Source organism: Phasianus colchicus, chromosome 2, assembly GCF_987193195.1.
Source record: "Phasianus colchicus chromosome 2, bPhaCol1.hap1.1, whole genome shotgun sequence".
Taxonomy (NCBI): domain Eukaryota; kingdom Metazoa; phylum Chordata; class Aves; order Galliformes; family Phasianidae; genus Phasianus; species Phasianus colchicus.
This window is the reverse complement of record NC_143437.1, coordinates 4474578-4495900: the sequence shown is the minus strand read 5'-3', so window position 1 is coordinate 4495900 and position 21323 is coordinate 4474578. Positions and strand designations below refer to the sequence as shown.

Genomic DNA, 21323 nt, shown 5'->3' with positions numbered 1-21323 from the left:
ACAAATGTCCCAAACTTTTCAATAAACAGTGTTCTACCTGGTTATTAAAACTCTGTTCACAGTTTCCTCTACTCGGCTCTTCACTGCAACATCTCCCTCTTAGGTGTATTTTCACACCCTGCACAAAGCTGAGGGCACACCAGCTGATGATTCCTCCATGCCTGCCTCCCTACCCTACCACCCAACCATGGATTACCATGAAGCATCACTCAATCTCTGTTTGAAGGGCTGCATTTGGTAGCACTGCATCTCTTGTCGCATTCTTTTACGTTCTTGTAACCTTTCTTTGACAGTGAAAAGCAGATAAAACACAGCAGCTAAGTCGTGTTTGAGACACACGACTTAGTTGTACAGATGATAGAGAATATGCATTAGTGTCACAGATAAATGAAGAAACAGCTGCAGAAACATCCATCCCACAGTCAGCATTTGGGGAAACGAGGACTGTCTGTAAGTACTTCCATACACTAAAACCTTCTACAGCTCAACATTTACAGCTACTGTGATTAGGCAGATCTTCCTCTGTGTGCCCATGTAAAACAGAATTATAACATTACATTAGGATCCAAAAGAAAAGCTTCCAAGTCTCACTGTCACAGTCAAATAGGCTGCACTCAGCCATCCGCATGGGTAAACTTTACCTCGTTGGGATAAATTTGATCAGAGACTTCAAAATTAATCACAGGTTGAGTTTCTCAGCTTCCAGAGGCTCAGATGAAGATATTGCAAAAGAGACTGAATTTATGAGTATGCCTGCTAGTTCAGAAAACCCAGCCTTTGCCTGCCATTTAGTTTGGCCATCCAAAACCAGAGGCAGCTTCAATCAATTGTCACTTTTTGAAAATGAACCCTCATGTGCCAACCTCAGGCGATTTCATTGCTCATGTCAGTGAGAACAGAAAAATCCCTCCAGTCCAGAGTTCTCACTGGTGATCTGCAAAGTCTCATCAACACTAACTGGAAGAGAAAAGCAACTCACTTTCAGGTTACTGAAGCACACCTTCCTATTCTCAGTAGCAAGCAATGACACGAATCCTTTTGATATAATTTAGAACTACCTTAGTTTTGAAATTAGTAAGTCGTGAGCCCCTTCTTATGGTGTCTCTGACTTGCACTGGATTTGAAACTTTTTCACATTTTCTGTTCTGCTTAAAAACAAACAAGGGAGAAGAGGAGAGTTGTAATACTCAACACTAGCAGCATTATCTTCACAGTTGCTTGCAGCAATTTTGCTTGCACTTATTAACACGTTCCTAGAATTTGTAACAGAAAATTTCAGCTCTGGGCTGGCACAAGACAGGCACATGGTTAATCTCCCCAGTTTGTTGACACTATTCAAACCAATCTAATTTCCAGCCCAACTCTGCCCATTCTGTCTGTGTCACAAATAAAATAGGAGCACAATAGTGCAATAAAGCTGATTTTTGTCTACATCAACTGCTTTTTTAGCATGAGAGCAGCTCTTCAGGAGACTTACAACGCTCCCACAGCTCTTTGGAAGCCCTAAAATGAGGCATAGCAGCAGTGGTTGGGTGGTTTTCAGGCACCCATCCTGCAAGCAGCTCGGTGTGTGGAAATGAGTTTGGCTGCAGTTGCTTGCAGGACTGGGGCTCTAGCTACCAAGTTGATAGATTCCTTAAAATTGCCAAATTAAAAGCATAAATAAAGAAACGAAGTGGAAGCTTTTCTAATTGCTGCTTTGCTTGATGGCTTCTGGCAGCCCGCTCCCATGCTATTCCAGAGTGACTCCTGAGAATGCAGCAGTTCTCCCCTCTCTCCTCTTTTCCCTTTGCGATGCATCAGCTCCCAGCAGCAGCACCCTCTCACATGGGGTTCTGGCCGTGATCTCCACTGTCCTTACCACCCCCCTCCAGAGTGGGAAGCCTACCTGAAAGGCAGAGGAGAAAAGCAATGCAGGAGTGTGTTGGATGCAGCACATCCTGGTGCACGGTGGGGCCTGGAGATAGGGCAGGGTGGGCACTGGGCAGGAGGAGGCCTTCCCTTCTGGACCCACCGTGCTGGATGAGGGAGCCTTGCTATCAGCCTTCAAGGGACTTCAGAGAGACATGTCCTGGAAGGAGAGGGCTTTGCTGGGTGTTCCAAGCTTCTCAGGGCATGTGTTATCCACTGGGAGAGTGAAAGATGTTCACGTGGCAAAAAATGTAAGCTGCTCCCATCAGCACTTAGAGCCAGAGGGAGATGCACTCCGAACAAAGAAAATGCCATAGGATGCTGTATGTCAGGAAAAAAAACAGGCCCATGCTAGCTCTAATTGGCACCTAAAATGACAAGCTCGTCCTTTTGTCTTTAGTCTCTCTGAACTTTGTTTTCCTATCTTTAAAACACTCCTCCATCTCACAGAGGTTTGGGGAAAATTAATTAATCGTTCACCAACTGCTTAGATACAACAGCAACGACATCGGCAGAAGTTCAAGAGGAAATTAATAATTCTGCCTCTGGAACAGGGTTTGAATAGAGCCTGGTAAATAAGGCAGAAGGGCACACACTGAACAATGAACAGAAAACAAAATAATGAATAGCTGCTCATTAAGTGAGTAAAGTCCATTCTGAGCTCCGAAGGAGGCAGGGACCCTATGGAGAAACCAGCATGTGCTCATGTAATTAAAGACCATAATCATGCATACACGGTGGGGGGGGCAAATGAAGGTTGTGCAAAGAACCTTAAAGCTGCTATTTTATAACTTTTCAGTGTTTGACTTTCAACCTCAATAATGCTCTTTTAATGCATTTTTTTGGTGCGTAGTGTCATATAGAGAGAGGTGTGGGCATCGTGCTTTCCTTTTCAGTTCCAGCAGTGGGAAGTCTATGCTGATTTGTTCTGGGAAGTGTGCAGTTATTAGCCATTAAAGGCTTAGAAAAATAACCAGAGTTGGTGTTCAAAGAAACGTATACCTATTTCTTGAGGGTGTGGGTTTTTGTGTTTAAAGATGGTTCTCTGGCCCATGGACACTACAGCAATCCCAAGCACCCACTCCTCTGCAATTCCTCATGCAAACTGGCACCAGGATCATCTTGAAACTGTCCCCCCAGCTGGTGAGATCCTACATGTAAGACACGAGCGGAACCAGGGAAGACAAAATCAGGACAAACCAGGCCTGATCACAGTTCTCTGCTTGACAAAAAGACTCACAGACTTGCTTAGGATGACCTAGGGCAACCAGTCCTTTCCTGTTCTTCCGAAAGCTGTCATGCATGGAAAGCTGAAGGCATTTACCAGAACATTTTGGCTGTGTTGCATCCTCCAGAAACAAACACCTCCCACCCACAAATGAAGATGACTGACACTTTGTCCACCCCCAAACTCCATCAAGCCTTCTCCAGTGAAAGCTGTCATTTGTAGCTAGTTTATTAGCAGGCTTCAGGCTTGCAGTCAATGATGTGGAGAGTGAAAATCAAAAGAATTAGCTTCTCTGTCATCGTGCTAAACAGTTAATCTTCTTCATTTGTTTGAAAAAAGCAACCCGAGGAGACAGTCCTACTGATTACAGAAGATCTCTGGGAAACACAGATCTGTGCCCTGGGAAAGCTTTGGTAATTAAAAACTAGCCTGAATCAATTAGCTTTTCATAGTAAGAGCTGCAGGAGAACCACTAACATATTGAACAAGAGCTTGGAGCTTTCAGCTGCATGTTCCCATGCAAATCAGAGTTAGGTGTCTGAAAAGTTGCTCTGGATTCTTCCCCAAACCTCCCCATAATGAAAATGCTCATCTTCATCCTGAAAAAGTTCATGGTTAAAATAAATAAAATTGGATTATGAATGTTCTCAGGAAAGCCTAAGTTCTCTGCTTGCTTTCTCACATTGACCAAGTTACAAAAGCCTCTTCTTTCAAACTGTTCTTCCAGAGCTACCCTCTTGTTCTGCATCGATCCTGTTACCCTGCTTCATCTCTATGCAGACAAGTCTGTATGGTAGGATTTCAAAGAACATCTGACAAGATCATAAAAATACTGGGCATGTTGACAAGCACTAAGGTGAATGCAGATTCAGATATTTAATTATGCAGAGTCAATCACGTCAGCAATTCAGACAGCAGCTCAGATCTCACAACTTAATTACTTTAATTTCAGATGAATAGTTTGTGTTGTCATTTTTAGTTTGACATACTGGAAAACAGTCAGACATTATACTAAGAATGGACAGCCCTACTGTTAGTGAGGTAAAATTTGTTGTATCCTTGGGAATGTTCAAAATCTGACTGGAAAAGGCCCTGAGCAACATGGTTCAACCCTGAAGTCAGCCTGCTTTCATCTGGGGGTGGTGGGAGGCTCTTGGTTGCACACCTCCAGAAGCCCCTTTCCACATTCTGAGAATCCAAGGATATAAATAATGAGATAACCTACAAGCCAAATCCTTCTCATTTAATTCCAAAGTCATGTCAGTCGCCACAATGCCCCTTGAACAAAGGCAGCATCTTTTCTGATGCTCCAGAAGTGCCATTGTTACTTTGGATGACTCTTTCATGGCTCACCAACTGGCATTCTTACCAGCCAGATGCAAACACACTTCCACGCTCCTTTCCATGCACCAGAACATCACAGCACACCCTTCAATAGCTACCAAGAGAATGTGTTCAGTAACCAACTTTTATTCCTTTGACCACCTACATATCTCAGAAAGCTTAAAACATCCAAACTGATATTTGCTCTTCTGCTTTTCATTTCAAAACATGTAAGAGAAATAGAATAGGCCCCTGTTAAAAAGGACAAAACCAGGGAAGTTTGTGGCAGGGCTGCGACCTGGCAACTGGATTTCACAATAAAGCCAAGGCATGTGATGAAGCAATTACTGTTAGGAATCATTAAATGCTCTTACCTGTCCTGCAAACAGCCCACACACACCAATAATACAGAGAATGTTAAATACAGCAGAGCCTACGATGGTTCCAACGCCTACGTCTCCTTTTGTGATAAAAACACCTGAAAAACAAGTTCAAGGCAAGCTGTGTAAATTGGAAAGTACAGAGTTTTTCCTCTAAAATTGCTCCATTAATGAATCTAAAGGCATACACCAGCTCTGCTGCTTTTACTCATATTTAACAGGGCAACTTGCAGAGAAAAGTAGTAAGGTGATTAAAGGCAACAGAACTTTCTGTGGGGATTCAGAAGGATTATCTAATGAAAACCAAGCATCTTAAACATTTCTAAATCACCAACCTCCTAGTCTAGCCACAGACATGACAAAGGACAATAAGCTCCTTGAGAGCATCTCGTAGGACACAGATCTGCAGGAAACTATCTCCTCACCACTCTCTGCTCTTCCACGTATCCTCAGCCCTGCTGGCTCCACTAGGCAAGTGAGCAGATTGAGAGCTCTCACAATGGATTTTGGGGCTCTGTTACAAGCTCGTTTCAGAGCTCTTCTGTCAGATTTGGTTACACTTGGCCAAGGAGGATAATGGTGAAGAAGATGAACTGACAGACACATGCATCGTGGAACTGCACAGAATTCTTTCCTTAGGAAGTCAGCCTAAAAATACACTCCATCCCCTGCTAGCTGTCAGTCTGTTTAAATTCACCATTTGCTTTTAAGTTTCCAGCAGTATTTTTCTGGCTGTTGGAGTTTAGATTTTTTTTTTTCCTCTACTTTTCCCTTTTCTGAGACACACGTTACCCAGAAGTGTGCCCCCCACCCCTAAGAGCCATTCAGTATCTGGTGGATTACACCACAGCAAGTCATTAGGGCTCCTTTAAGCTGTCTGAGGGAATCTGATTTTATTTTTGCCCCGCTGCAGCTGCACTACCTTTAACTACAATACAATCTCAGGTCTGTGGGCTTCCATTTCGTGGCTTCAAGGCCAGGCTGGATGCAGCTTTGAGCAATGGTCTGGTGGGAGATGTCCCTGCCTAGAGCAGGAAGGTTGGAACTAGATGATCTTAAAGGTCCTTTCCAACACAAACCACTCTGTGACTCTATGATTGTAACTTCCTAGATTTTGTGGCTTTGATCACCACTCTCTGCATCATATGCAGCTTGGTATGAATTAATCTGTGCTCTGTCTCTGACAGACGCTACTGAAGTAGAAGGATCTTCTAGAGAAGGTAACTAAGCTCAACATAATTCCATCACTTCCCTTCAGTGATGGAGAGCTCACCTTAACCTTCCTTTCATTATTTTAATAATTACATACCACCAGAGATGCGGACATGTAAAACTGCAACACTCCACCATATACCTGGCAGAATACATGTAGATCGTTTCACAACATCTTTCTGACTCAAGTCCCCTCTTAGCTTGAGGCTATAGAAGGAACACCAGCTCTCCTCGTGTTTCACAGATCTAAGTACTGCTCAATCTCTGGATCACGTTCTCCATACGCAGGGTGTTGCGCTGGTAGCAGGATGCTCTCACCACCCTGTTGCTGTGAGTAAGGGTCTCAGATCTTTTCTTTGGCTTTCCAAGAGGGAAAAATGGTTAGATAACTAACCAGAGAGGAGGCGATAACAGAAAATGTGCATAGAATGAATGGCCTAGGTTGAAAAGGACCACAATGATCATCGAGTTTCAACCCCCCTGCTATGTGCAGGGTTGCCAACCACCAGACCAGGCTGCCCAGAGCCACGTCCAGCCTGGCCTTGAATGCCTCCAGGGATGAGGCATCCACGGCCTCTCTGGACATCTGAGGACAGAAACACTTTGCCTGGTGATCAACTCAGAGACTGAAGAGCCTTAGAGCTAGTGTGGCAGAGAGCACAGAAGGGTGGAGAGGATGGGAGGAGAAGGCTGTGTGTATATGGCTCAGTGCTCTGTACCTTGGCTGTGCCATAGCAAGATAAGGCTAACAGGTAGTTATGAGAAACTGCCTGCATTTCTGACCTTGCTTAGGCTGGTACAATCAAACCACTTCCAATGCAGCCCTGCTGTGAGATAATTGTACTTTTTTAGTGCCTCTTCATCTAGTGAGGATTCCCCACAGTTAATCCTGTGCATGTCCGTGAGGGAAGAGGCATAAATATTATAGGTGCTTAGCAATCTCACGTCAACTCTGAAAAACAGCATGGCAAAAGAGGAGGTTTCAAAGAGCAGCATGTTAGTTACCTATGACAGATGTAAACAACTCTGGAGCAGAGCTTCCAGCTGCCATGAAAGTCGCCCCAGCCACATCTTCACTAAGATGCAAGCGCTGCAGAAAAACACATCAGAGTTATTGATTACAGCACCGACAGGCGTATGGAATTCAACTAGAAATGTTACAGTCTGCTCAGAGTAGGAAATTGCCAGTATGCATTTAAAGGTTAAACAAAGGGAAAAAAGTCATCATGAGCACATATATATATATATACATGGTGTGCAATACGTGGCTTATCTCACCCAGTCTGCCTGTTAGAGATAGGGCTGGAGTGAGGCTTCATCCATCCCCTGACCTGCCCTGAAAATCATTTCAGCCTTACGCAGTTAATCTGTCTTCACCCTTCTTTCACTTGGATCATCGTAACAAATACCCCCTACAGCCCTCCTCTAGGAGCACCTGCTCCTGTTTAAAACAGTTGTTTCTGGAAGGAAAACGGCCCTCTCCTCTATGAAAACTTTATTGGCATATACAGTTTTCAAAGATTTATTTGGTTAATTGCTTCCTTTATGTTTTCTTCATACCCACTGTTCCATCTGTGCAAGACACCGTTCAGCAAATGTGACAAAGCTGTTAAAACCACATGCCTTGCTGGCACCCTCTGCATTTTAATCTGAGGAGCTAAAAAAAGCCACCCCCTGCCATACGGTCATAAACTGCTGTGTTGTTACTACACGAAGCTGCCTTGCTCACATGCGTGCGAGTCAGCAGCTGCCATTTTACAAGCATGGGGAAGGCAGCCGACAGCGGTGGGAACATTTCCCTAGCAGAACCAAAGGCAGCCCAACCAACCTTGCAGGCCAGGAGGAGTCTTCCTCTCCCCTCTGCCCTTCCTAGCTGTGCAGAGTTACTCTGCAGTCTTCTCATTATTAAAGGACATTTGCAGAGAGAAAAGACTGCTCCTAAAACGTGAAGGAACTCCCTCTTCCCAACTCTAACTTGATTAAAGATCCCACAAAAAGATATTTCAAGCCTATAAAAGAATTCAACTCTACCCACTCAATGTATTCGTATAATAAAGAATTCTATGTATGTTTCAGGGACAAGGGAAAAGGAGAAGATATGCCCTAATCAAAAATGCTTTTTAAGCAGGAGGCCAGTGATTGCTGTACTGCTGTAAAAGCTTGTGGAACCTGATAAAACACGGCTTTATAGAGAGTGATAATAGATAGCATCAATATAATTATAGAGTAAGTTTATAGGAACAGAAGTACATCCCCAAAGGCAAGGTTCTTCTGTAGGATTCTCTGTGGGTATATAGAAGCAGTCATCCCCCTGAAGTCAGTCCACAAACAGATGGCATATTTTGAAAAGATCAGGAATCGAGAAAACCAATTGAGTTGGTTCACCAGCAGGTTCCCTTGAGGACATTTCCTAGATAATTTACTGCAATACATGTGATGGCTAAGCTAACATAATAGGCTGGAAAATATGGCCCACTGTGTAAGAGTCAGAAATGTACTCAGGTATCTGTAGGCCGCGTTTGCAATTGACACTGTGACGTCAGTTGTGCATTGTAAAGGCACTGCTACATCAAAGAGCAACTGGGCAAACATAGCTACAAATAGTTTTAGAAAACTGGGGCATTGGTTTGGTTGTAAATACATCTGAATGAAGAAAGAACACGAATATCTATCATAACAAGTGTTCTGGAACCGATTTTCATCTGTACACACGTATCTGGGAGCATAAATGCACCCAAATTCAACAACCACTTTCCAAACTAATGGAGCTAAGCCAGAAAAAGGGCATTTATTTCAAAATCAGTGTATCTGATCTGTCAGCACAACCCTGTCTCCTTTCCTGGTAACAGCACTCTCCCTTCCTCTCACGCTGGCTGTGCTCAGATTTAGCCTTAAGAGAGCTCAGAACGTCCTGCCTCGTGCTGTCATCCTTCAGTCACCTGAATATTTAGGCACTGCGATAGTGGAAGTCCTGGGGACTTTTTTTTTTGATGAAGAAAACCAGGCAGCACAGTAGAGAGCTGGGCTACAAATATCAGGTTAGCTTAGAGTTGGATTCCATCAGAGCTGTCAACACAGATGATTTCCCCTACTGTCTCCCACGCCTCGTCCCAGGGCCCAGCACAGCTGTGGTGGGTGACACTAGCAGGCAGAATGGCAGGCAGACCTCCAGCTGGCACAGACATCAGCCTGGCAAGACTGAACCATGTTGTCTACATGCAGCAAAGGTTTCCTTGTCTGAGATAGGAGAGGGCTTACAGTCACTTCATGCACATGGTCTGTCTTTATCCTGTCTCTGTCTGAATTGATTCAGGCTAAAACAAAGTCCTTATCTCCTAAAATTTTAGCAAGTCAGCCTTAGCAAAAGAAGGGCAGAACCTCCTCCTGTTGCTGGAGATGTTTAGGAGCTTCTTTACAGCCGACCTAACGTTCTGCAGCATTCTGAATGTAAGTCAAGACATAAGTGCTGTCCAAAACCTAACCAGTCATATGCAGCTCTGGATTGAGGGAGCCCAAAACTTTCCAGCCTTGGCAGGGCAGCAGGAGGGATGTGCAGCTCCCCAGTTCCACAGGTAGCAAGAGGCAGGACACAACTCACAGGCAGCCAGCTTGGAGCTCAGTGACCCTCTCTTGCCCTGGAGTTTTCACAGGTGCATCTAAAGCCTCATGCTCATCAATGCAGGGGAGATCATTAAAGAGATTAAAACTGGAGGCAGCTGATGCTGTAGTGATTATGCTCAGGTCAGATCTGTGATCCCAAGGAACACATGGGTTTGGCAAGGAGTGGAGTCAGGATCTTCTATGATGGTGTGATGGCATTTGTGGACAAAAGAAGGGCAACGGATGTCATTTGCCTGGACTTGCAAAAGACTCTGACATTTTCCTGCACCATAACCATATCTCTAAATTGGAGAAAGAGGGATTTGAAAATTGGACATTCAGTAGATAAGGAACTGGTTGGATGGTCACAGCCAAAGGGTTGGTCAGTGGCACTATGTAAAGGTTGAGTCGGTGAGGAGTGGTGTCCCCCAGGGACTGGGGCTCTTGGGACTGGTGCTCTTCAACATCTTTATCAACAACACAGACAGTGGGATTGAGTGCACCCACAGCAAGTTTGCTGATGACATCAAGCTGAGTGATGCAGTTGACAAAACGTAAGGAAGAGATGCCATCCAGAGGGACATGGGCAGACTTAAAAAAAAGTGGGCACATGTGAACCTAACCAGATTCAGCAAGGCCAAGTGCAAGGTGTTGCACATGGATTGAGGCAATCCCAGATATGTGTACAGAATGGGAGAAGAACTCATTGAGAGCAGCCTTGCAGAGAAGGACTTGGGGGTTCTGGCAGACAAAAAGCTGGACATGAGCCAGCAGTGTGCGCTTGCAGCCTGTAATGCCAATTGTGTTCTGGGCAATTGTGTTCAAGGAGTGGCAGCAGGGCAAGGAAAGGGATTGTCTCCCTCTGCTCTGCCCTTGCAAGAGCCCACCTGCAGTTCTGTGTCCAGGCCTGAGGCCCCCAGCACAAGTAGGATGTGCAGCTATTGTAGCAGATCTAGAGGAGGGACATAAAGATGCTCAAGGGCTGGAGCACCTCTCCTACGAAGACAGGTGAGGCTGAGGGAGGTGGGCTTGTTCAGCCTGGAGAAGAGAGAGCTCCAGGGAAACCTCAATGCAGCCTTCCAGGACTTGAAAATTTATAATCAGGAGGGGGAGGAACTTTCTACATGGTCTAATAGCGACAAAACAAAGAGAAATGGCTTTAAACTAAAAGAGAGGAAATTCATGTTAGATGTTAGGAAGAAATGCTTCTATCAGAGGGCAGTGAGGCCCTGGCACTGCTGCCCAGGGAGCCATGGGTGCCCCATCCCTGGAGGAGCCCAAAGCCAGGTTGGATGGGCCCTGGCAGCCTGAGCTGGTAGGGGGCAGCCAGCTCACAACAGGGGTTTGGAAATATACGTTCTTTAAAGTCCCTTCCAACCTAAGCCAATCTATGATTTACAAGGGAGTATCTCCAAGTTCATGCACCAGGAGAGATGCAGCCCATCTCCTGTGAGTGAGAACTATGAACCTGAGCCAACTCACACAGGCAGTACTGAGCAACTAAACAAAAAGCATGGGGAATGCTCTAAGACAACAGCAAATACACCATCATCACATGTTGGGGCTCTCAAGGAGAGCTGCTGCTAAAGCAGCACACATTTCTAATAATACAAATTTCTAATACTTACTTCACAAATCTTTTCCAATGAAGGGACAAAGAAATCATCGCAGACAATTGCCAAAGCATAAAACATATACATGGCCTGAAAAAGAAAAAAAAGAGATTGTTGAGTCTGGAGATTGTCAAGCAAAGAAACTGAAGTAACTGCAGTATCCCAACTCATCTTAGGTTTGCCTTGGTATATACTTCAAAAGGAAATTCTCTTGCAAGAAGACTTTGGGGGGCTCTGTGGGATTTAACAGAAAGATCATGACACATTTATCCAAAAGTTCTATCAAGTTCTAGGAAACTGCCAGCACTTTATCATCATTCTAACAACTTCTTTTGAAAAACAAATCTCTGGATATTGCTGAGCTGCCCTTCGCTTTCTGCTCTGATGTACAGTGTAAAGCTTTTTTATGACTGCGCTTCAGGAAAGCCTGGATTCTCAAGGAGCACCTTTTGAAATGCTGGTGCTCTGAAACAGTGGAAAGGATCTTATCTTCTGCAGTCATCTGGGACAAACAAGCAAAGTTTTATATCCAAGCTTCCGTGAAACAGGGGAAGCGGGAGAGGGCAATTGCATCTTCTGAAGACCTGCAAGAGAGGTCAGAGCTCACCCCCCTTGCAGCACTGTGAGTATACAGCATATCTATCACATTTGGCATCACTGTGAGGAACCAGAAAAGGATCTATCTACATAAGCTGCTAAAAAGCTGCCACAGAGAGATGCTATGATACCACCTCGGATCTCATTCTCAGCAGATTATGGTATCAGCAAACATTTATCTATTTCTGTATGGATGTAAAAGCACAAAACTATGAGAGATTCTTCGATTCTGGGCTTGTGAACAGTGCAGTGAAGCCCAGGACATTAAGCCTGGAACAAAATGCACTTGCAGCAGCTGCACACAAACTAGCTGTGTCTGGAAATGAACTATGAAAGGCTGCATGCAGTGAGGCAGGAAAGAGGAACACCTGAGCTCCTTTCTTCATTCCCCTCCATGAGCTTGCTGCCAGGAGCTGCATCCAGTGCTCACAGCCTTCCATCACATCTCATGCTCCTGCACGTTTCCATGCAGTGTGTCTTCACACTGCACACCACAGCATTACCATTGTTTTCAGTGCACGTGGGTCTTGATTTTTTAGTTGTTTTCAAGATAGAGCTTCTCACCTGTCAAACCACCTCCTGTAAGTAAAAGGAGCTGAGAGAAGTGGCCAACATTTGTAGGAAAAGTGTCTGAGACCTATTGATTTGGACCTTCAGAATGAAAACAGTAGCTATAGGATGCCCCATCTCTGCCTCATTTTGGGCTGTTCACTCTGTGCTCCCACACATAACTTGAGATGCTATGATGAAATCAGGTTGCTCAGCTGTTGACAGTGTGCTAGCTGAGGCACGTATCAGCTCTGCTGGAAATTCCCTGCAAATCTCTATTATAAATAAAGACTATTTTCTACAAAGTCCATTAATTCCTGCTGTCTTTTCCCTTGCTTTCCACAGCAAAAATAAAATAAAATAAAAATTCCAGAAAGACAAGAAGCAGTGTTCATTTCCCCATGGCTTTTGCCTGCCAAGGTTCCCGTCTTATGATGATAACTCTGCTCACCTGGGGTTAACAAGGAAGTAAAAGGTGAACAGGTATCTGAGAACCAGAAAAATCACATTCAGACCACAGGCTTGCCCTTACTGGCCAGGTTCTTGTGGCATGGATTGAACTGTTGTCTGTCTGTAGGCCTGCCTATCTGCATGCCTGTCTGTCTGCACCTGTGCCTGGATGCGTGATACTGAAACAATGCACCCAGCCCTCAAGTTTATCATTGAAGCTCTGGTGCTAGGAATATATCAGAGTATATTCTTCTGGGAGGAAACCTTGGGCATCACAGAAGAATGACCAGAAGCAGCCTAGGAGAGTGAAGTGATCAAATCTCATTAAAATACAATAGATAGAAGGTACCCAACTTCAGCCTAGATTTTTTAATCTGCCGATCACATTAATCTGCAGTGGGTCGTGCTGTCATTTTCCCTTCCTAAATGCACAGTAATGCCTTTCAAGAACACTAATCTGTACAGCATCATCTTTATAAATTGAGCACATTCTCTCTATTGCCATAATCTACAGTCACAGAGCACAGGGCATCATATGGCTGCTGGGGATTCCTGCAATCTGTTACGGTTGTGGTAGCCAAGTTCTCCTGAAGTGAGACAGAAAACAGACCAAAAAAAGGAAAAAAGAAAGAAAGAGAAAAAAGCACACGCTCAGATCAAGTCCTTTCAGCATCTGCCTCAACATGAGGTGTGTCTTCTGTGCCCTTACCATCTTTTCAGCTCACCCAAAGCTACCATAGCCCACACAGAACGCACCAGGCAGCTTCAGCTTGGACTGACATCAGCTGCAAGATGTTCTCCAAAACTCAAGGCAATCTTTGTGATAGTTGTTAAACAAGCACTCCAGTGACCGACACGAAGGGCAGGTTTGCACCATCTCAAATGCAAAGACAAGAACAAGAAAAGCATGCCACATACCCACAACCATACGCAGATATGAAAGCTACACTGCATGTCATCCTACTGATTCTTAGAGTGCACCATCACAAGCCAGAAGAATGGCAATGGAATTTCCTGTTCTCTACTCCTGCTTATACATCAGCGTGCTCAGATGTAAGAGAAAGGGTAACAAGTGGACAGAACTCAATCAGGAGTGGAAAAGTGAATGGAAGAAACTGGACCATGCCTTCCCTCAGCCCTTTGAAGGTGAACACCAGTGCTGCTGTGCCTGCTGGAAGCCCTGAACCAAAGCCTGCTAGGTCAGGAAGATGACTGTGGGTTATTTCAGCAAATTTTACACCAGGCTGACAGAACAGATCATACTGACTTACAGGCCTGAACGTTTATCTTTAATGATGTAATTGTTGTCACAATCTGGGTTCTGGCTGGGAGTCTTACTTAATTTATCTGGCTTGAGTTAAGTACAGTACAAAGAGTTCAAATCCATGGAATATCTGCTTAGAAAACAACTTAGTTCATGAGCTAAAAGGCTGGCAATTGCCCTTGGCAAGTGAACAGATGAGGACAATAACTGTTACTTCCTCGAAAGTGTCTTTTTTGTTTTGTTAGTTTGTTTTTACACAAACCAAACAAAGTAAGGTTTGGGCCAGCAGGAACACACCAAAAAGATAAAATTTTATGTCAAGTCAGACTGGTAAAGAGAGAACACAGACATCACTCCAGGCTATTTTACTTGGTAAGAAGGAAGAGAACCAGCAACAGGGCAGGCCAGCCTGTTCCATATATTCAAAGTGGGCAAAAGCAGGCAGTGTGACTTTAAGACTTCGCAGCCAATTAGGTGGTTGAAGCTTCCAAATTCAGCTGTGGCTGTGTTACTGCACCAAGCATCACTTAACTGCATCCAGCTAAACAGAAGACACAAAAGCCTTTAAATAGGCAACCTACTAAAAAGATGCCTTTTCCCCTTGATAGGACGAGGGGACATGGTTTCAAACTAAAACAGGATTGGATGCAAGGAAGAAGTTTTCTACGCTAACAGCAGTGAGGCAGTGGCACAGGTTGCACAAGAGGTAGTGGATGCCCCATCACTGCAGACAGGCAAGGTCAGGCTGGATGGGGCTGTGAGCACTGCTGGAGCTGTGGGTGTCCCTGTGCACTGCAGGGGGTTGGGATGGATGGCCTTTGAAGGCCCCTTCCAACTCAGATGGTTCTATGACACTTACTTTCCCCAAAAGTCTGTTTTAAAATTAAGAAAATACAGGGTCTCTGTGTTAGAATTTCGCAACTATCAGATTAAGTACCACCTTACAACTGTTTTCTTAAGCAATGCTTCTAACAAACATCAGAAAATTAATTGCAATCTCTGTTACACATATTATTCACAGCATGTGATCTGCTGCTCAGGACTTATACATTTATCACTACTTTATGTCCAGCACCTCTTTGAATTTCTTATGCCAGCCTCCATCCTGGCATTAGAACAAGACAAAAACCCAATCCTCATGTGCCTGCGGACTCGTGGGCAGCCTGAAAGCAAGCCCCAGAGGGGCCACTGAGAGTAAGGAAGCTGTAATGAGACAACTGAGTAGATGCTTGGAGAACTTTCCTCCAAGTTAGATGAGCTTTTTTGGAGATAGACTGAAGGTGCCTATCAAAGATTTAGATTGAGACCCTCAGGATGAGGAGGGATGAGAGCACTTACCTGACTCCTCCCAGCAGTTAAGCCATGTCAAGGGAAAGAGGATGAATTGCAGAATCATACAATGGCTTACATTGGAAGGGAACTCAAACCCAGCCCCAAACCCTGCCATGGGCTGGCTGCCCCCCACCAGCTCAGGCAGCCCAGGGCCCATCCAACCTGGCCTTGGGCACCTCCAGGGATGGGGCACCCACAGCTCTCTGGACAGCAGTGCCAGGGCCTCACAGACCCTGAGACAGACCCTGCCTGCTTCATGTCTCATCCACTCAGCTCCCACCTGAGCCCCTGGTAACTGCAAGCTCTGTCAGCCACATGCCAAGTCATCTTCCAGCAAAGGACAGAACAACGCTTGCCTCATTCTCTAACCCTCTTTAGGCAGCTGGGATCCCACACACCAGCTCAACTTTACAGCCAGCACCAGCAGCCACTGCCCTACCATCACGATTCCCTCTCTGCTACATATAATGGGTTCTGAAAAGGGTAAATTTCCAGCCCAGAGCAGCATTAAGTCAAAGGAGAGCTGAATGCATTTTCCTGATGCAGCACAGAACTGGCAGTACCAAGTGCAGGACCCACACCTACAAGGCTCAGATGCACGCCTACTTTTCTATTCACAAGTCCCTTTTCAGCAGTTAAAGATGCCACAACTGAGAGATACTCATCTCTACAATTTCATTTTGGGAAATCTGCTTTATACCATGTTACCCTTCATGAAATAACCAGGACAGCTTATAGAGACATGACCTATATAAAGAGCTATTCTGCGTTCCACATTTTCTAGCAGCTTGTCTGTAAGAAAAAAAAAAAAAATTAGCGCCTGTACATAATTCTTGTTCACATTTTTCCTATAACCTAACGATCAAGCTGAATTTAGGATCAATTTAGCTACAGATCTAGAGATTACTCTGAAATGGACTACTCAATCTTGCTAAAAGATAAGTGTCTAGCAGAAAATACTGTAAGCAGGCTGTGACTCTCTTCTTGCAGCTCATGTTCCCCAGAAATATCAGTTGCTTGGATGAGCTGAGCGCTACTATGGTTTTCCACAACTCCACCAACAGGTCCTGCATTTCCCTGGGAAAGAATGCATAGGGTATGGTTCTCTCAAGAAGTTCATTTAATTACATAATTTTACATGAAATTGGTTTGTCAATCTGACCTGCCTCATTTCCGAACTGACAGCTCATCATAAGTGATGCATCTCAAACCACAGTGTACCACTGAAAGCACTGCAACTAAGCACAGGGCTTTCCTTATTTCTGACAAAGCCACCTAGAAGCCCAGCTATGTACAAACACTTCTGTATCACGCAGAATGAATAAAATAAGCATGCCTGGAGTACTGCAATAACAAGACTTCCAGGGAGCCCTCCACAACAACACACAAGTCCTCCCCCTCCTGTGGCTGCACACATCTCACAAATGACTGGGTGAAACGATCTGCCTGCTGGCTTGCAGAGGCAATGGGTGCCTATTGCTGAGTGTCTATATGGGCATCAGCACGTTCTGGCAGACACAACTTCAAAAAAAAGTAAAATGCTATGAGAACACCTAGAAATCCACAACCCTCTGGGAACGATGTCACAACTGCCAAATGAAGGTCTCAAGTGCTGGGAAGCTCCTGGATCACAGGTTTTATACTTAATCCTTTAGTAGTGATCAGAGCCAGACCCTAAGAAGGCAGACCCTGGTTCCTTCTCAATCTAATACCTAAAATCAGCGATTTAGCAGGGACGTCACCATTCCTGACATCTCATGTCGTTTCTGAGAAGAGGGAGAAAGTAATTAATAGCAGTAAAGCAATCAGTTGATGAGCTACAAAGAACTTTCCAGGGGAAAATTAACTGTTATAGCTCCAAACCCGCAATAAATCTTCAGTGGCCCACTTTGCATTTGAACTGAAGTGCTTTCAGCTCAGGCATTTCTGCTGACTAAACCTATTGCTGAACTGTTCCTGCCCAGTTTCTCGTAGGCTTTTAAATTGTTTCAGGGGTTACTATCATCTTTGTGAAGATCATGTTAAGTAATTCATTGCAGCCTCACCGTGGGATCTGATGGAGTGTGTTTCCATTTTCACTGTCATTAAACAGTAGGGAGAAGATGTTTTGGGAATCCCTTAAAAGGCTCTCACTTGCATAACCCCAAATGCACATGGTTTGATAGTGATAGGACAAGGAGGAATGGCTTTAAGCTAAAAGAGGAAAGATTTAGGTTATTTAGGAGGTAATTCTTTACTCAGAGGGCAGTGAGGCCCTGGCTCTGCTGTGGGTGCCCCATCTCTGGAGGTGCCCAAGGCCAGGTTGGATGGGCCCTGGGCAGCCTGAGCTGCTGGGGGGCAGCCAGCCCATGGCAGGGGTTGGGGCTGGATGAGCTCTGAAGTCCCTTCCAACCCAAGGCATCCTGTGATTCTGTGACTCTATGAAATTCCCATTTCAGAGCATTTGCCCTCTGGTTTCCAATCAACAAGCTTTACCTTGATGTGTTTCAGATATTAACATGAAAGTGGTAGCAAAGGAAAAACAGGAGAAAGAGAACAAGATTTTACCAAAATGAATAAAAAGAGTTCGGCATAAAGTCCCTTTGATTCTACAGCCCTGTCTCCTCAAACCTGCAGAGAATACTGACTCTGTGTCTGCACCTTTTCCTACAAAGTGTATTTCCATGTACGCTCTAATTTCATCAGACATTTGGTAACTGAAATGCTGGAGGGGAAAATCAGAATTAGAGGTTGATCACCTCCAACGCAGTGACAACTCCTTTCAATTGAGACTGAAGCAGCAGATTGCTAAAAGCTGACAGTTATCTTTTTAATAAGAGTCAGTTCTCTCTTGGACATCAGGTTACAGTTACACTCTCTGCCCATAGAGGTGGTGGTTCCCCATCCCTGCAGACAGCCAAGGTCAGGCTGGACAGGACTGTGAGCACTGATGGAGCTGTGGGTATCCCTGTGCAGTGCAGGGAGTTGCAATGGATGGCCTTTAGGGGTCCCTTCCAACTCTAGGGATTCTATGATTCTATTCTATGATTGGCTCAGAGTCCAGGCTCAGGGTGGAAAGACACTGAGAAATGTCTCAGTAAAAGGCTTTCATTTTCTTTCTGAAGCAGGAGTTCACCTTCAGTTTTCAGTCCTCAAAAATCTGCTTTGATAAGTGTTAAAGTTTGTTCAGCTTATTCGAAAGTAACCAAAAAAAAAAAAAACCAAACCCAACCTAAAAACCAAAAACAAAACCAAGAAAACCTCCAACAAAATAAAACACCAAAACTTTGGAAAAATAAACTATCTTGAGAGCAATTATGAAGCCCCAAATCATAACTTGAAGTAGAGTGGAAAGCAGCCCAACATACAGTTTACAACATAGTCATCCTTACAAGAATACTGTGTGATTTCACTGTTACTAATAATGAAAAAATATGGTGCATATTTTGCCCTTTGTAAGCAGCCTGGAAAAGCACACGTGGAGACAAGGATTCCACTGAGATTAAGAATGACTGTAGCAACTCAGATTTTTAATGGTCTCATTCTAAACTTATTCCTGTAGCTCAAGAGATTTTTCTTAAAAATAGTTTTTGTGTTGAAATCTAAGAAACACGAGTTTACAAGGTAGCAGCATGCTGTTATAATCATCATGTTCTGCAGAGAGTGGCTGCACAAGAGTTGTTTTTCATATACAGAGCTGAATTTAACTACATGCAGTTAAACTCTTTCTTAAAAACTCACAGCACTTTCTGTATCACCCACAGTGGAGGTACAAGGGGACAAACTTTCCAAGACTACATTAAGTGGTTTGCTGTATGGATCAGGAGGAATTGATACAGCTCCTTGAGTTAGTGATCAAGAACAACCTTCCCCTATCAAAACACAAAAACTGTTTGTAGCAATAAGAACCACAAGAGAGACAAATTGTCAGCATCCAGTTTGCAAACAAACAAACGATGCAGGACCACAGGCAGGAGAAACCCAACCTGGAGCCATCATCTTATATCTCTAGTGGGGAAGCTGGAGATCCTCTGAAAATGTCTTCCTTTCCACTAACTGCAAAGCAGCTCAGGATGACTTGTGTTGGAAGGCACAACTTTGAGAGATGGTTTTTCTGGATTTTTAGGAGTATTCCTGCTAAAAAAATCCAGTTCAGGATTCATTTTTCAAAATATCTCAAAGCTAAATGCTCCCACAGAACCTTGGAAACCTTTGGCTTGCCAAAGTCAATAGTGATGTTACTCAATAATTTACTGTAGCCATTCAGCTGAAATAAAATCATAACAGAGCACTCGCATTACATGATGCAATACAATCTTATTTACACTTTAAAAGAAATCATGAAGGCACATAGCTAGTGATAAAGCAAGTATTTTCTTTGCTGCTTAAGAATGCATTTTCCCCCTTGCCAAGTACCAAGCTGGCAGCCCTTAAATTAAGACATTAAAAAAATTGTCTTCATCTACTCAACAGAAGTTGAAAAATGGATTCGGAGGAGAAATGCTTCCTTCTGTGTTGTTACTGCAGCTCCATGTATGGTCTTGTAACAGATGACAGTGGACTAATTGATTAGGCTTACATTTCAATTTATCTCCACTACCTTGAATGCCGACCTTGCCAAGCACCCCTTCTACACAGCCTTGTTTGAGGCAGAGATCACACAACTCCAAGCCAAAAACTGCATGGCTTTCTGACAAATAAGAGTTTAAAAACAGCATCTGTCTTCCTTGCACATTTCTGAACTTTGAGGCTCAACACTCTCTAGAATTCCCCAATGAATCCAGGGTCACTGTGCAGCTGGTAAATGCAGAGTTATGACCTTTCCTTTAATTTGGGAAGAAAAGTTCACTTCAGCAACTTAAATACCTGGGGAATTCTGGACATCCAAGTAAGAGACTGACTAGAGCATCTTCTAGTTAGATTACAATATGACTCAAGCACCACTTATCTATTTCTCCTACAGGCACCATTCTTGTTGGGAAAAACAAGAACCTTTGCAGCACCCTTCCAGGCCCACCAAGTCAGGTTGACCAGGCTGGCATTTTGGTCTCACCACTCTCTGAGATGATGGCTACTTCTCCCTCAGTGCTGGGGGAATCCTTGGCCCTTTGAGTCTTAAACTGGAAAAAAAACACTCCAACTTTCTGGCTCTTGTCTATTTTGATAGAGGGTTTTTTTTGGCCTGTTGTGTAACTTACCACACATTAACATTATACTCAGATTAGTCACTAAAGCTCACTCTCAGTCATGACTGAGAACAGAAGGGGAACGTCTGCATGCAAGAGCAGAAAACCCTGTGGGTAGGAAGCAGTATCAACTGTCAGTGAACATACTGAATCCAGTCCAAACTGATAGGAAAAGAAACACAGTGTCACAAAACTTACACAGATGACATGCAGGATGACAGCTCCATGCCTCCTGTCCTCGTTCGTGAAGATGTCATTGGGGAATTCATGGAGAGCTGCAAAAAAGAGAGAGAAAAAAAAAAGCCCAGATGCTTTACCACGTACTCAAAACTGCCAAGTGTACTGTTAAGTTACACAATGCAAAAACACCAGAGCATTCCGTGGGGTGGCAGCCCTACAACAACCACCCTGTGGGCCCCATGCAGAAGCTCTTTGTTCCACTTAGGTTCCAGCTTAGCTTAACTTGTCCTCTGTCAATCAGACGTCTTGCTTACTGTGCAATTTGCTTCCGTAGCAACCATGAGCTGTGTACCCAAAGACATCTTGGAGAGAGCAGATAAACCCCCAAGGACACACATCACTCTTCCAGAAGAGTCCAAGGGGAAACAGCATATTCATGTAGATGCCAACAGGTCACTCCCAGAAAGCACTTCTAGCTTATGGTTTTGTACCTGGAAATGGATGGGATGGGTAAAAGCA

General features: G+C 44.2%; 1 protein-coding gene across 1 annotated transcript in view; it reads right to left on the bottom strand.

Annotated features, from left to right (window-relative positions):
* Positions 1 to 21323, bottom strand: part of SLC24A3 (solute carrier family 24 member 3) — a 148903-nt gene that overhangs the window by 46867 nt on the left and 80713 nt on the right. The window contains exons 3-6 of the mRNA XM_031603372.2: positions 20823 to 20899; positions 11283 to 11357; positions 7060 to 7144; positions 4837 to 4940 (exon numbers count right to left, since the gene is read on the bottom strand). Coding sequence (XP_031459232.1) covers positions 4837 to 4940; positions 7060 to 7144; positions 11283 to 11357; positions 20823 to 20899 — 341 coding nt within the window. The remainder of the gene's footprint in view (positions 1 to 4836; positions 4941 to 7059; positions 7145 to 11282; positions 11358 to 20822; positions 20900 to 21323) is intronic.